General features: G+C 42.0%; 1 protein-coding gene across 2 annotated transcripts in view; it reads left to right on the top strand.

Moving 5' to 3' along the window:
* Window positions 1-15,588: 15,588 nt before the first annotated feature.
* AGPS (alkylglycerone phosphate synthase) overlaps window positions 15,589-16,944 on the top strand; it is a 53,304-nt gene continuing 51,948 nt past the window's right edge. For both annotated transcript variants that reach the window (XM_082285074.1, XM_082285073.1), the window contains exon 1: window positions 15,589-15,796. In XM_082285074.1, the coding sequence (XP_082141200.1) occupies window positions 15,603-15,796 (194 nt within the window). In that variant the 5' untranslated portion in view covers window positions 15,589-15,602. The remainder of the gene's footprint in view (window positions 15,797-16,944) is intronic.

Below are 16,944 nucleotides of genomic sequence, written 5' to 3'. Positions count from 1 at the left end.
GGATTAAAATTTCCCTGGAACTCAAGTAATTTAGATCTGAGGTTTTGGCTCTGGTCCCTTCCGAGCTTGTACTCAATATAAATTACTCTCCTAGAACCATGACATGTTCAATTTATCCTCCATTTTAGATGGCTGAAAAGGGCATGCATAATTCTGTGCGTGCCACACTTTCTGTAATCTACTGTGACAAATAGACCAAATGACTGAAACTGCTAGGTAATACACTTTATTTTAGTCATGAACCCACACTCAGCTGTAGTTTAAATACCAGGCATTTGAATTATTTGATTTGAATCAATGCCAAATTCAATCTTACGCAAACTCAGAAAGAGAGAGGGAAAAGAAGTCCTGGTATTAACCCAGTGATTTATGTGTGGGAACGTAAGTCCTTAACAAGCAGCAATTGATCCAATTGTAACAACAGGAGTGGGCCACCATGAAAAATCTGACAACTTTTCATTGGAGCTGCTGTGATTGAGGGGTTGGGAACATGGTGATAATGACCGCAGGGACCAGGATTCCCCAAATTCCGCCTTCTGTCAAAAACACTGGTCAAGCTCAGTACACCATCTCCACTCACACTGGGAGGACCTCCATGGTGCAGTACAACAGAGGATAACAAGTATTCCCATTCTGGAGAGAAAACCAGAAAATAGTTATATCACACCTCTCTGAGAAAAAAATGTATTTTTTCATGATCTAATTCCTAATAACTATGTCAAATTTCTGTATCCAGAAATAATGAACCTTGAATGTTGAGTTTTGATCTCCTGGATCAATCTGATTTGCCCATTAGTTTGCCATGAGTTTAGATACAGGGAGGCAAAGTCACCTGAACATTCCCCATGGAGAAAGGAAGACTACCTAGAATTTTGCCAGCATTAGACATCCCACAGGGATAATGACTTCAAGGATTATTTTATACTCTTAAATATTACTATTTTTCTAAGGGCTCTTTTCACTATGTAGCAAGGCCATGTTTGCATAACCAAATGTTAGGAAAGGCAGCCAAAACAACTTCTTAGCTACACCTACTAATTCCAGTATTCAGCTCAACCCAGCCAAAGAGGTTTCTGGGTAGTGGCCTTGAAAGCTTGTTACTGCAGTTCTCTGTACCCACTGGTGCCTAGAGAAGCTCTGAAAGAGCTTTCTCTGAAGCTACACACGGAAAGGTCCAACTCCTTGTAGCTCTTGAAGCAATTTTCTCCTCAGCCAGAGACCTATCCTCTCATTTGATGCCTCTCAGTGGAAATGTTTTTTCTCTCAATTGTCATGCCAAACAGTTGTCTGCTTTGTTAGTTTTTTCACAGAAAGGCACCTGTTCAATTTTAGATACTGTTCAGCCTGTTCCACTTCAGTGGTCTGCACTACTCCTCCGAGAGCCCTGAGCTCTCCATGTATTTCAGGCTGCCAGCTCTCCTATGTGCTTTTCCCCAGCAGCCAATTTTGCTCTGAAGCTCTTACAACTGAGCCAGCTTCCATTCCTTCATAAAGGGATACCCTCTTGTAATTGCAATTGAGGAGTTTCATAAGAGGCTTTTAATGTCTCCAGAGGGTTGTTGTGTACAATAAAAGCTTGAATTAAGCTTTACCTAACACTTGTTCATGCAATACTCATTTATTAGCAAATTGTATTTGTTTCTGCTGTTGACAAATACTTTCAGGTTTATTTCTAATGCCCCAATTACATGATTAGATTAATATAGGCCTCGATAAAATGCTGTATGCTTAGTTTGAGTAGCAGGAGCATCTCCAAGCCTGAATCACTAGTATGTACACTGCCATCTTGTGTTCTGAAGTTCTAGATAATACAAAAATTCACAATATACATAGAGCTGTTCACAAAATAGGAGTTAGCTATATGAGTGGAATCTGCAAGGTTATCAAAAGATGTTTGCTGTAATTTCTTTCTCTTTTTTGTAAAATATAAAATAGTCATGGAAAGAGCAAGTCTGACTGGTAACTCTCAATCCATCTGTTCTAAGGATCTATTCCTTTTAATTAGTGATTTGTGGGTAACCCAGTGAAAAACAGAAAAAGGCCACAGAGAAAATTCTGCTACCACCAAGCCATTCTCTTTTTTCCAGCATTAAGGTCCAATACAGACTCCAAGGCATAGCTCTGTTGCAAGGCAACCTCTGAACTGGTGTGGAGTTTCCAGAGCAGTTGTATGCCAAATGCTTCTCTTCTGCCAAAAAGGGGTATGATAGAAAAGAGGGAAAACTTATATTTTTAGCTAGAATCTCTCCCTTTGGAGCAACCATGGTCTGAACACAACTAGATCATCACTGAGCCTGCTCCAGTGCTCACCAGAGGACTGGGCACTTGGTTGCAAGAGGACTTAAAGTGACATGTACTTACAAAATGAAGAAAGTGAATCTAACATCTTTGTCCTAAAGGGTTTATTGAAAACTGGTTTCAAAACACAAAACCAATGACATTTTGGTGGATGAAATAAGTACTGCAAAGTCTTTCTCTAAAAACGATCGTTCCTTCATAACATGCTAATCAAAGAAGCCTTTTTGTACTTTCATACTTCCAAGTGCTTTCACTGTATATAACAGTATTTAGCTCTGCCTTTTTGTTATGTTTTTATAAAGTTTAGCTTCTTTCTTTTGTTGTTTATTATTGCAAATATGTAGGAGCACTCTCAAACACAGTTTTGAACAATGGCTCTATAAAACCTCAAAGATTTATATGCCGTTGTTGTTGCCTGAAACAAGCATAAGCAAGATAGGGAAAAGGGTGCAAAAGCAAATACTAAGCTTAGAGACACCTGGGGCAGGCAGGAAATACTAAAAGCATATCAAGGTAACAGATGCCAAGGTAGAATGGCAGAGAACATTAGCAGGGCAGAGAAGCTCTCTCAGCCTTACTTGCTCAGACATTTGCCTCAGTTAGTGGCTTTCCATGCCACAGATTTTTCTTTCCACCTATTTGGCATTTCTTAGCCCATTTGTACATACTTGTTTATGTGAACTTACACTATTATTTGCCACCTCTGAAAGGCAAACACTTGTAGCACACATTATTGTCTGAGGCAGGTAGGGCTTCTGTCTCCCAAGGTTATTTTTTTATCCCTTACATGCATAATATCCCATGACACAGAGTTTAAAGAACCTCCCTTTCTTGTGACATGAGCAGTTATAATGACTTGAAAGAGCTTTTGCTTCTTTAACAATACTTGTATAATACTTTACTGCTTTATAAACTTATCTTCAAAAAGCAACGTGTGTATTGTGGTCTGGTTGCATAACCTCCTGCTCAGCAACGGGAGAACATTCAAACTGTTTGCACAACACATTGCAGTCAGTGTTTAAGTAATGCAAAAAGCTTATTGAAAAGGGCTTTGTCATTTCAAAATCTGGAATGCTTTGCTCAGATTGTTAATGCTATTTTATTTACTTTATCTGCCCAAAAGATTCCTGCCAGTTTTCTTAGTTTTCTAGTGGAGAGTCATACTTCCTTACTATATATCCTTTGCTGTGTCATTATCCAAGAGATTTTCAGATAGAAAAACTAATTGGCTACATATGAGGAATAATAAAACAGTAACTCCAATACTGCTAGAGGTTATATAAAATATAGCAGGAAACTGTTTTCTGTAATCTCTGTTCTACTGTTACCTTTGATGGGATGTGCATTTACCTCCCTGGTGATTGAATAGCACTGGCTATAATAGTTATGGCAAAAGCAGAAGAGGGAAAACTACTGCAAACAGAGCAGGTCTGGGAGGAGAACTGATGTCTTTTGTGTCCTCAGTTCCTGGAGATGTTGGCTGACAAAGCCTGTGACTGTTCAGTCTAAGCCTCTCCAGCACCCCATGCTCCAGCTTTGAGCGTCTGCCAACAGTTGCCATACTGTGTTAGACTGCATCATGTCCTAGCAATGGATGAAAGTTTGTTGTTTCCATTCCCAATTTGCTTTCCATTAGCTAGTCCATTTTGTCACTGTGGGACCTTCACTGATGCTAGAAGATGCCTGTTCATCAGCTGGCCCATGCTGGTAACTACCTACCAGCAGAGATTAGTGGTGGGAGACAAAATACTAGGGATAATTCTAAGCATGTGAGTTGAACCTATCTCCTCTGGATGAGTTACTACACTCTGCAGTACCATGTCTGATCTGCCAGGTGAATCCTAAATGTACCTTTGGAGAAAATACTAGCTCAAGTTTAGACTTTCACATTCCCATCTCAGAGTGCCCTCTGACCACCTAAGGTCACACGCAAAATTGCAACCACTGTGTGCAGCTGGGTCCAGCTAAAACAGCAGTGTCCTTGGGAGATCACAGAACACTCAGAGAAAGAACAGCATCAGGGAAGGGGCAGATAGAGCTGCATTGAACAAAACTTCAAAACATTTATTTATATCTTATCCAGTAATTAAGCTTAATATTTCTAAGCTTTTCCAGGGGTACAAAGCCTACCATTTCTGTTATTGCAGTCTTTGGCACTCCTGGTAGAAGTAAACTACCCCACATCCCCAGAGCACATGCTGCACTTCCCAGAGGCCTTGCATGTACCTTATTACTCAAGCATACTTGTCTGAAGAAACAGGAGGTCTACCACAGAGCACAAAACAACAGGCCTTGAATTTAAAATTTCATAGGTTTTTGTTTTATGGTTTAACAAAGCTGCCTTTCCCTTAAAGTGTCCATCTGCAGGGCTATAAACATTAGTGAGGAATCCTCTGCTTAGGTTTATTTTCTGTTAGCAAGAGCAGTTGGCCATCTGCTGGGTAAAAGGAAGGCTGGGCTTTGGTGCATTTGGAAGCAAAGGTCACAAACAGCACATCCCAGTCCTTTGCTAATGACACATTTAGGCTGTGTCAGATCAGAAAATGTCTTGTTAATACACCCTGCTCAGCTTACCAGATCTCCTTAGATCAGAACTGAGTATCGTGGAATTTCAAATTGCCTTCACATAGACATGCTATCTGCGTAAGATTTTTGCTGTGCCCAGATGTGGTAGGTCAAATGAAAAGATGTCACCAGGTCCCAGGGTCCAGCTTCAGCCTCTGTGTTTCAGGATGTGAAGGGGGGATGTCTGCAGTAGCTGGGGACTCCAGGACCCACTGCCGGCCCCGTCTGGGCTGTGCTGGGACCTCCTGCAGTGATTTGCAGGGCTGAGGACACCAACAAAACTTGCCACAGAGTCAAAGCAGCTCATTACAGGTCAGCACTTCAGAAGTCCGAGGGATGCTTGGGCATCTGGCTCTGGAGTCTCATTCCAATACTTGGTACATTTTGAAGAGTCCTGGAAGGTAAGATGGAGTGAGAAATCAAGGGTTGACAGGGGAAAAAAAAAAATTGGAAATATTTTCTTTTAAATCCAGTCCAAACATAACTGACTCAAATCTCAAGTAAGATTGACAAGGAGTAAGGATCAAGTTTGCCTGTTTTAACACAGCCACCAGTGTCATACAACTCAAGTAAGAGCTACGGAAGGCAGGAACATTTGGCGATTCTGGGGTACACAGTATCACCCAGAAAATAAATCTGAGGCAAACAATTTTTCCTTTTTAATTTTTAATGGCTTTTAGAAACTGGTTAGAAGCTGCAATAAAATGTATTTAGATACTATAGCAAAAGTGTTTAGAAGAGACTTCGCTGATACATAAATACACACTTCAGTTGATTACAAAATAATTGCTAAAAAGATTTCTGTAAAATCCACTGTAAAAGCAGTGCTTTCTGCTCTGGGAGTTGGAGAGTTTGAATGATGTACTAAGCACTAAATGAGGAATTTAAACGTCTTATTGGAGGAATAAGACAGAAATTATCTCTAGCCATTTAAGGAAAAATTCAAACACAGATGAAAAACTCAAATTAGGGGCTCAAGAACGGTAATTTTAGCTGTTTGCTTTCCTGTGTACCAGGAGTCACCCTCTCCATTCCAGCTGAAATTTGCTCTTTTAATTGGAGTAGGGCAGTTTTAATGCTCTTGGCCCAAGTTGCTTTGCACCAAGATGTCCAAGCAAGTGCTACCATTGTCACAGCAAGACAATTGTCCTGATAAATCTCTCAATTTTCTAACTCTCCCTCTGCTGAATTTATTATCATGGTTTTATTTTTCCTTCAGTCACAAGGTTGTACTATTTTCTTTAACTGCCCTCTTAAAACTAGTGCATCCACAGGGCAGGAGGGAGTGCTCTAGCAGGGGAGCCAACACTATTATCCCAGAGTCTTGATGTTCCAGCAAGCTTGGGAATGATTGCCCTCAGGTTTCTCACCAAGCTGCTTTCAGCTCACAAGAGTATGAGGAATCACTCAGTACCTCTTTTTATGCCTAGTCATTAGGTATATTTACAGTAGTACTTTCTCCCTCAAAGTCTGGCACTGCTTTCTTTGCCCCCACTTTCTGTTTTATAACTGTTCCTTTGCCCCTAAACTTCCAGTGCTGCAGCGCTGAGGAGCCATGAACACAAGGACAGCTTGTTTTTTCAGTTCTCAACACACAAAGAACATTGTGTTGAAGAGAAAATAAATTCTGTTTTTCTCTCATTTGAAAATGCCTACCTTCTTCAGCGACATCACTGCATGTAATGGAGCAGTAAGCTGGTCCCCTATCACACAAAGCAAGCAGCAGAGATTAATTATCTCACAAATATTTTGGAGAATCAAGCAGTTCACCCATTTGTGCTGCTCCATTTCCCGTGTTTTCAGCTGAAAGAGCAGGCTGCTGTCTAAATTGATGGCATCCTTTTCAGCTGAGACCAACTTAATCTATTTTGTGTTCTTCAAAAAAGGAGCTGCCTTTGTTGTCCCTTGTATGTGCCACATTTCTCTATTGAAACAAAGCACTGGAGAACAGCATTGGCTTGACAGTGCCTGAGACTGGAGTCCTCAGGTCTGGCAAGGCAGCACCGGCAGGAGCATTTAAGGTGTCCAGCTGCTGCAAATTCCACAGGATAAGCTGATGCCAGTCATTAACTGCATATACTTAATTAAACTTCTACAAGGCAAAAATCAAATATGCAGATGAATTCAAATCACGTCATCATCTGGAAGGAAACAACATTTTAAAAAGTTAAAATCAACAAATAACTGTTATTTCCAAAAAGGAAAGGGAGACAGACTGCCAGGCTGGCTGCTAGTGACTCTCACTGTTCTGTCTGCTTTAGCAGTGCTTGCTTACTTATAGGTAATGATGCTTTTTAGTGGTTCCTACCCATGAGTGTCCACTTTACTCTTCTCCAGGAGCATCTCTCTCTCATCACAAAGACAGTTTAGCTGCCTGTGGAGCAGCTGCTGAACTGCTCCAGTTTATGGCCTTGCATATTCAGATAAATTGCCACTCATTTATCTTAATATACTGTGCTGTAATTTGAAAAATCCTGAAAACTAACCCTTTCCACCAGCATTCTGATGTTAAAACTGTTTTAAAAATGGCAACATATTTGTATCTGATCAGGAATGTTGCTTTTATTCATTCAAATATTCTGTCCAGCTGCCTTTGATCACCCCAGCCTGAACTAGAGTTGAATCAACACTTGTTTTGTTTCGCATAATGACAGAATTAGCTACATTTGTTCAAACTTCCTTGATTTACTACCTGTTCTCGTTATTCAGACTTCAGTCTCTCTCCTCCTTTTGTTTTTTCTTTCTCAGAAGAGGCAGAACTGAACAACTTAGATCCAGTTCCAAGGAAAAGGAGAATGAGTTATGTAAGCTGCATGCTTCTGCCCCAAACAAAGTGCAAATGGTATAGTACTGGCATAATGATAATTTAGCTGCCTGTAAACCATTAAATCACTCCCTTTCTGCTGTGGTTGGCCACCAGTGCAACACCACATGGTGGATGGTGCTCACCAGCTTGTGTTTAAGTTCCCTGTTCACAGCTCTGTGACTCTGGTTCCTCTTTTGCTGAGTGCAATTCCTCCTTCCCATTTCTCCGTTCCTTGAGGGATGGGAGACATAAAAAAGAAACATGGTACAAGGAAACAGAACATGTTTTGTTCATGGCATTGGCAGTCTCCTGCCAAAGTTTTCTGTGGCAAGCTCAAAAAAAGCCATTTCTTAATGTTCCGTTTGCCTCCATTATCTTGCCATGTAATTGCTTAGGGTGCTCAATCCCCTCTTGGCACAGCACATGAAGAGACCATTAAATGCCCAATACCACCATGTGTGTTTGTCTGCACTCTGCCTGACTCATCTAATCTGTTCTCACAATCTTGGCACGCATTCCTGAATGTCTTCATTCTGAAGCATGTCTCTCAAAATGAATTGTATTAGTCCCCTATATTTCTTCATACATACACGGAGGGCACCTCTGCTTTGCCAGTCCAGAGGGAATTTGGGCCAAACTAGAAGGAATTGCAGGAAACTTTGGGGGAACAGACTAAGAAGGAACTGAATATCACCCAAGGCTGAAAAAAGATGCAAGTACAGGGCATGGGAGAAAGTATCTTAAAGTAGCTTAGTGCATAAACTTCAAATCGGCAGAACATCAGGACTCAGCCTAACCCATTTCCCCTCATCAGACCTTAAATGACAGTGATAACCTTCACTCTTAGCTGTGTGTTAAAACAGTATGGATCTGATTTAGAAAAGGATATGGGTGCCTGCATATATCAGAACATATACAGATGCTTCAGCGTAGTTGCAAACTGCCTTCCATTTTCACAAAGCACCTGGAAAATCAGATGTTTGTAAAATTCCCTCTTATTAATTATATAATCTTGACTTTCCATTAGTGGCTACCTTTACAGGACAATTTTATTACTGTGTGGGAGATAATGATCACGTAACATGATATGATATGATATGATATGATATGAGAATTATTGAGACAGGCTTAATCTAAGCTGTGGATGTTTTATTCTGTTTTGCCATCTAGTTGCCTCAAGATCATGAAAACCTATTGTTTTAAGCAAGGGAAAAGACACTGTTTCACATGAGAAGTGATCAAACCAATGGTACTATGTGAAGGGAATGCTAGAAGTAGAATCAAACACTTCAAACACAACACACGCAGGTGTGTTTTGTTCGTTTTAAAGAGTCACATAATTATTTGTCAGCTTCCATTTGCATGGTCTATTCAAACACTCTGCCTATCCCAAACATGATGTTTGCACAATTACGTTGCTCAGTTGTGTGTCTGATGTTGCATACCTTGGTATTCCCCAGAGCATACTTAAGAACTGTCTTAAAATGTAATAAACACTAGAAGAAATTGTTCCTTCTCTTTAAACCCTGAGGAAGGACTTGCAATAGCTGATTTGTTTCTTAAGCTGCCTTGCTATCTGATCCAGGAAAGGATTTTTGTGAGTCAGCTACAACAGTTGTTACAGTTTTAATTGAAATATGTCAAACATTTCTAGTAAGTTATCTAATAAATGTCCCTATTCCAGCAGTAAACAACTCTGTAATAAGATTCAGTCAAGAACTGTACAAATACACTAGGCTTTTCATCAACACCCTTTTCATATTTTAATTAAACACATAAAAATTCAACTGACTTAAACTGCATTCAAGCACAATCAGCAATCTTCACATCCTTGTATTTAGCCTCCTCCTGAGATGCTGTTCTTACCCAGAAATTGTAGAGCTCTTGTCATACTTTTAATCTTCTCAAAAGGATATACAAGGATTGAGTTTCTAAGTAAAACACAAGCAACATTCTCTTCCACAATACAGTTTATGTGTTATATACCCTTAGGAGTAACAACAGTTATTAGAATCAATATGTCTAGGGACACAAACAAGGAAAATACAGAATTAAGCAAATGTCATTATTAGGTAATTTCTTCTTTCTCCTCTAAATTTTGAGAAATTCCAGCAGACTGGGAGAATTTTAATGTAAAAAATTTAGTGCATCAAACTACATGATTAGACTGGATTATTTAGCAAAATTTTGTAATATAATCTATTTTCTAGTATGGAGAACTGAGAATAGTCATGAGATGAAGTCACCAAGACAAAATGCAGTTGTGCAGGAGTTGCAACAGCCAGGAAACTACAGAGGCAAATAGTTTCTACAGAAGCTCCCTTGTCATGCTGGGCAGCTACATTTCACTTTAACTGTCAGCTCTCTTAAGGAAGGGTATGGGGAGAAAGTTTTAGGGCAGTAAAAAAGAGTGTGCACTTGAGCTCCTTTGGGATATGCACCTTGAAATGTCTGTAAAGGTCAAATTATGCTTAATTTCACTGACCAAGCCACGAGAAGCCATATGTGGCAACTATATTTGGTTTTACAGAACTGCCTCAAAAAGTAAGTATGAAAGCTTTTTCTCTTGACACACTTTCGACATACATTGTGGAAGAGTTGAAACTGGGCAGGGCTATACATCTCTATCTAGAGTTTTCTATGAAGCTTGTCTCTCTTCCCTTAGTTATTTGGATGCAGCAGCACTGTCACTACAGTAGAATGAAGAAGGTGAAATGAGTTCACTGTGCACCTGCAAAGTATGTACATTGATAAACACATCTGCCACTATTGCTACCAGTGACAGAGCACAACTGGTTTGACTACCAGAAGTAATCAGAAGAAACAGAGATGCATCTCATTCAGTTTGCAGAGGCCAGCTTTGAACTGAGAGATGCACAAACTCATCTGTGCATACAGCTAACAATTTAGCAAGTATTTTTCTTTCATGCAAAATTGGTGTACAGAAAATTCAGGTCTGGAATTACTAAATATATAGATAGTAAAAATATATTGCTAATAACTCTGCCTTAGAGCACCAGTGGAAGGCTTAGTGAAGTCACAGCAGTTTCACTGAGGATTCCATATGCATTTTTAAATATACTATGGACAAGGAATTAGTACTTGATTCTCAGTGATCATCCCTCGTTCATACAGATACAGACTTACTTTTAAGTTCTAGCATTTCAGGTCATCTTGTAGACTGAAAGCTGAAATAGTAGAGTTTCTTTCATACTCTCTCTCTTTAACAGGAGAGAGTTGACCATCATGTACAAAAACATCTGCATTTTTTGAAGGTTTAAAGAGAGAACATACTGCCCACTAACATTTTCCATATAAAAAAGGTCAGCTTCCAGTTGGAGATCCCTAAATTGGAGGTTTCATTCACGGCCCATGCGCTGTCTTATAATTTTTTCCCTATTATCACTCCTATCCTTGTGTAACCTTTCAAATCCAGGATGATCCTTGCCAATGGCTTGAGGTCCTGCAGGCTTCTCCCTAGCTCTGAGCTCTGAGACCTGAGCCTTTCTTCTTCTGTGGCACTGAGGCCAACAGACTGAGCTCATAAGTGAGTGCCATAAGATGGTAGTGGATGGATGGATGGATGGATGGATGGATGGATGGATGGATGGACTGACAGATGGATGCAGTGCCTTTTCCCAGGGACTCTGCTGACATTATAAAAGTGGCACAATGCCTAAGTAGGTCTTAGAGAAATTGGCTACTTCAGGAAAACTTCTTGGCCCATTCCATATCAACAAAACTCCTCCCAGAGCATGAATTACTTGGTGTTGAATGACATGTTCATGAATGTGTGTAGGCTTGTTTTTTATTTCTTTTCCTCTGGTGAAAAAATGACTAATCCAGAGGTTATCTCAAGGGCTTATGCCTTTTTCCCTCTTTTATTGCCTCAACAGCTTCTTCTGAGTCCATGATTCAGCTGTCGATGTCCCACACCCATCTGATACCCAGGGCAGCCAAAACCCCACCTCTTCTGTAGGTGGTGTCTTTTTGTAACAGGGGTACAGAACAAAAAGGTGTTCTAATTCATTAGTGTCAATCACATCTTAATAGTAGTTGAACTGGAGGAAGCAAGAACATCTGAAACATACCTTATTCAATAGGTGTTTCCTTCTGTTTAAACCTTGCAAGTAACACCATGAAATGAAGAGTCTTGAAAAAATTACTTTCTACTTTTTTATTTTTCTAGAAAGCAAAGGCTTCTTTATGTCTATTTTATCAATGCCTGGTATTATGATAATCTTCTATTGCCTTCAGAAGCAGCAAGGTGAATTAAGAATTGTAGCTCAAAGCTGTGTTACTTTATAATTAAAAATAAACAAAAAAATCCTGGAACTTTTTCTGCTATTTAGTCAGTAAAGGAATAGCAGGACATGTACTACAGCACCGCATTTCCTGCCGGGACTGGGAACTTTCTCACGGTTCAATAAAACTTCTTTGAAATGTTTCAAAATTCTTACTACAGTTTAGGTTGAACACTGTACTTCGCCTTCTCTCCCAGATGGATGTACAGCTGCAATTTCCCATCACCTAATTTTCTGCATCTGATACCTCCATCTCAGGGGCTCTCATGCTATATTAGGTGATTCTCTACAACCCATTGCAGAACTCCACTCAAGGCAAGAAGATTTGTCAGAAGAGTCTTTTCTTTCCACAGCCTGTGTGCAGGTTGCCTAGGAGTGTACTGTTTGTCCTGAGCAGCCTGTTCCCTCCGTGGTCTCCCATGAGACCACTGCATAATAGAACTTCATAACCTTGTTATGAAGACCTCTCTGAAAGTTTAAAGTAGTTTGGCAACTTTGCTTTGTATTGCACTGTAAACTGGCTTTAAAACTATGTTTCTTGAAAATGCCAATGCACAGAATTCTGGAAATGCAGGCCTTTGATGACATGAGATGTCACATTGAGCTAGAATCTCACTTATGCTTGCAGATGCACCCAGTTTTGTGGGAAGGACAGCTCATGGAATGGCAAAGGCTGCTGCTTTGGCTCAACAACAATTAGAATACTTCCAACTACTGCATTGTAGATCTGCTGGTATTTTTACTGATATAAGTTCTCTTCAGTGTCACAACATACTACTTTTAAAATCGTGTTTCCTAAGTTTTCTTCTCAGCACTACTACTCACCAGAATGAATTATATTATTAAATTAGGTAGAGTTTTTGAAAATATGCCAGTGGTTCACTTCAGGCAAATGAGAAACAGTGACCTCACCATCTGACAGCACATTATGTTACTGTTTTTATGAAGATTGCCATCCTTCCAAGGGAAGCAGGGATTGCCTGCAGACCACTCATAGGAGCTCAGCATTCCTATTGTAAGAAAAGACCACTCTCTCACAAAAACAAGGTGTGACTTAGCTACTCCTCTGCTTTGCAAAAGACAAGGCTCTCAATAGTTACCAAACCATATTACCGTGTCTCTACCATCCCCAGTTAAATCTTTGTCCACATGCATACTTAAAAATTAATTTGGAACTTTTTTGAGAAATAACTTGTGAGGTGGTGACAAATATTGCTTATCAGAATCTACTTGAGGTCAATTTTTTACTGTGAACCTCTGCAACTAGCACCAAATAAATGACCAATGGGCTCATTATTGTTCCTTACAAGTGACTGTGATACAAAGAAACATCTGAGTGGATTTAGTATCTCTTTCCCAAGCGTTCAGCAGTGTGGAAAGTTTTAGATAACTGTGACTGAAAGTCCCCCCAGCTATATCCAGAACTCCAGTAAACAATGTGAATGGAAATTCAGTCGAGATCTGTGTTTGTTCCCTACAGACTGCCTCTGCAGAAGCAGACAGCTAAATGTGGATATGCATGAGTTAATCCAGAAACTTGTATACAAATTATTCACAGGGGGAAAATTTAACTCCATAACCAAACTATCAAACTGCCAGAACAGCTGTTTATGTTGCACTGAAAACAGAAACCTAACTGAAGGCTGAGATCCCATTGCAACTAGTGCAATCACTGCCCCAGGAAAATTGCAGACTATTTTCTAGTCAAAGTACACAGAGGGCATAAAATCAATTAACAATGGTGAGAATAAAAGGAAAACAAATAGGAATAACACCTGGGTAGCTGTTATGTACCGCTTCTCATCAGTAGGCCTTACTGGGATTGGTCCTATTTATAAATAGTATATTTATCTTCAGACCAGTCTCTCTAGGGAGATACTGTAATCCTTGGTTTACATATGGGGAGTTATGATTCAAAGAAGCACCAATATTGCATGTGAGGTAAGGAACTGAACCCAAGTCTCACTGCTTGTGCAGTACACACAGCTCCCTGGAGGACTTCCTGCAAATTGCTTAGTTAATGGAAAGGTACCATGTTGAAGTATCATGGGAGAAACAGGTCCCTGAAAGAGGTTTGAAAGAGGGTAAGAGTTTTATGAATTTTCATGGGATTTTATTTCACATATGTAGCAAACATCTGAGGAAGAAATGAACAAATAAATCAACAGTGATAGACAAAATGTCATGATGAAAGTATCGGTAATCACATAGATCCCAGCAATCCACTTTGGAACTTCCAAAAAGCTGGTCGGTGCCAGTCAGTGGCAAAAACCTGATCATGAAAGTAGGTCCTGTGTTACAACTGAGTAGGTTTCAACAGTGTGAGATACTTCATGTCACAGAGGAAAAGTTGGAATTAATCTGAGCAGGTCATCTAGCCCATCACCTTGCCCTGAGCAGAACTGCTTATAATGATATGTCTGATAGATGTATGTTGTCTGTTCTTAACACTGTCTAATGAAGGTGACTTTGTTCTCTACTTAGGCAGACTACAACAGTTTTTCATTTTCAGTGCCATTAGAAAGTAGTCTAGTGCTAATGCTGAAGTTATGTCTTGCAGTTTGAGCTCATTACTTCTCACCAACCTAGCTGGGACATGAAGGGCAGATTGATTGCTTCCTTTCACTCCATAGCAGTCTTTTACATATTTGAAGACTGATAACCTATCTTCCTTAGTCTTTTGTAAGGGACTCAGTTTGTTAAGCTTTTTTTTCATTCCTGATGGAAAAAACCCCTCTTATCATCTGTTCTACTTTAAATTTTTTCCAGTTCCCACATCCCTCCCTGAGTGGGACTCCAAAGCTTTCTGGTGCATCAAGGCAAATTCATAGTAGAAGAAAGCACCTGGGGTTGCATCAAATCTGTATCTCCCCTTAAATCCCAGTTCCTTTCCCTCTTAAAAGTGATACTACAAGATGAATCCTAGATGTTCCCACAGGGCCCAAATATGGTCAGGATTGACAGTTTTCGCAAGGATTGGCCCAATGACGGCTGTCCCAGATACAGAAGGGGATGCACTCCCAGCAGTCAGTCAGCATTCATTTCGTGGTGCGGGTTTCCAGGGGGAGCAGATCACCGGGACCTGGATGCTCCCTTCTAGGACAGCCGAGTTGCACAGCCAGAGGCGCCTGGCTCAGATGCACTCACTCACCAGGGCCTTGTGTCCCTGTCAACACCGACGACAGAATCTCTAACACCCGCAGGACTATGTGCCACCTCACCGACCTATTTCTTAAGTAACCCGCCTATGCTATTGCCATTAATCAGGATTTCATCATTAACTTAGGCAATCCTCATCTCTAAAGGATATCTTTGTGTTCTCTCAAGTTTGTTCAGCGACCCAGAGGGGCTATAATTACAGCACCAGGTGCGGGAAATCTTTAATAAACGCCTTTTCTCTCTCTCTCTCTCTCTCTGACTTGTCCCCCGAGCCCAGCCCTGCCGAGGCAGGAGGCTCCGGCAGCACGCGCGGACCGGGCCGGGGCAGCGGGGGAACGGCAGCGAGCGGCCCCGGGGCGCGGGGCGGGGGGGGCGGGCGGTGCCGCCGGGCCCGCGCGGGGAGCGCCGGGCGGCGCCTTCCGCCCGCGCGCCCTCTCACCCGGCGGCGGTCGCGGCACAACGCGGAAGCGATGGCGGCCGCGGCCGGGGAGGCAGCGGGAGGCGGCGGCGGCTCCCCGTCCTCCGCCCGGCGGCGGCTGCGCATCATCTCCGGGCACCTCCGGGGCTCGCCTCAGGCCCCCGGGCGGGGAGCGCTCTCCCCGAGCCCCTGCAAGGCGCAGGGCGGCTCCGCCGGGCCGGCCTCCGGCTCCATCCCGAAGAAGCGGTGGGTGCGGGCGGGGGTCCCCGCGGGCCGCGCCGGCGGGGCCGGGCCGGGCCGGGCGGTGTGCCGGAGCGCGGGGCCGTGGGTGCGGGCCGGGGCCGCCCGCGCTGCCCACAGCGCTCTCTTCCCGCCCGGGGACAGGCGCGGGCCGGCGGGGCCCGGAGGCCCCGCGTGGGGTCTGCGGGAGGAGCGGGGCTCCGGCGGGGCGGGAAGGAGCGGCGGGGAGGAGGATGAGGCACGTCCCAGTCGCGGGTGAAGTGCTGAAGCCATTCATCGCTGTAGGGACTGGAGGAAACCACAAGAAGGTGTCTTCAGCCTTTTACCTGTTTCTGTAGTAAGTGGGATGGTGTTAAAGTGGAAAGTCGTTCATGGTCACCTTAGTCACTTCTTTAGATGTGATGAAGAAGTTTTGGTTTTGTAAAATACCTTGAAGCTGCTCTAATGGGGAATGCAGCACGTGTAAAGAGCAAGGTCTGTGTCTGGTCTCTCGGTCCTCCCCTGTTCACAGAAACCTTCAGCTGACGTGAATGCTGGCAAAGTGTGCTCATACATTAGGCTCTAGCAAAAGTTTCTCAGAAATGAATAATTTTAGAGATATGAACTACTTTTTCTGGTTTTTACTGTCTGTAGTAACGTGTCTCAGGTCACACTACACCAAGGGAAGATGAACAGTCAAATTCTCTAATTCGAAGTTATTTCATTGGCTCTTGGATTTGTTTTTATTCTGTAGTTTTTAAAAATGCTATGATTATGATACCATTATGTAGTTTCATGTAATTTATTATCATGAGGCCCCCTTTCTGCTGGGGTGGACTTGTGTTAGTTTTGTGACTTTCTTACACTGCTCCCCCCTTTCTCAGACATGGATTTTCTATATGTGTGTTGGCTTGCTATCTTAGAGGAGCATTTTAAGGCTTAGGTTGTAGACAGCCTCCTGTTCTCTCTTGAGCTGTGGACGGGGACTAGTTTGTGCATGGGGGCACTCCAGAGGCAGACTGGGCAAGCAGTGAATAGAAGAGCTGTTCCTCCTTTGAGAAGAATCCATTCAGCCCATGCTTTGCTCTCAACCTTTTCAAAAAGAGAGCAAGAATTCTCCTCAATTCTCCTCAGTTCTCCTCAATTCTCCTAACAGGCAATTTGTGGGCTATGGT

Source organism: Coloeus monedula (assembly GCF_965178545.1).
Source record: "Coloeus monedula genome assembly, chromosome: 7".
Lineage (NCBI taxonomy): Eukaryota > Metazoa > Chordata > Aves > Passeriformes > Corvidae > Coloeus > Coloeus monedula.
This window is presented reverse-complemented; position numbering and strand designations above follow the sequence as displayed.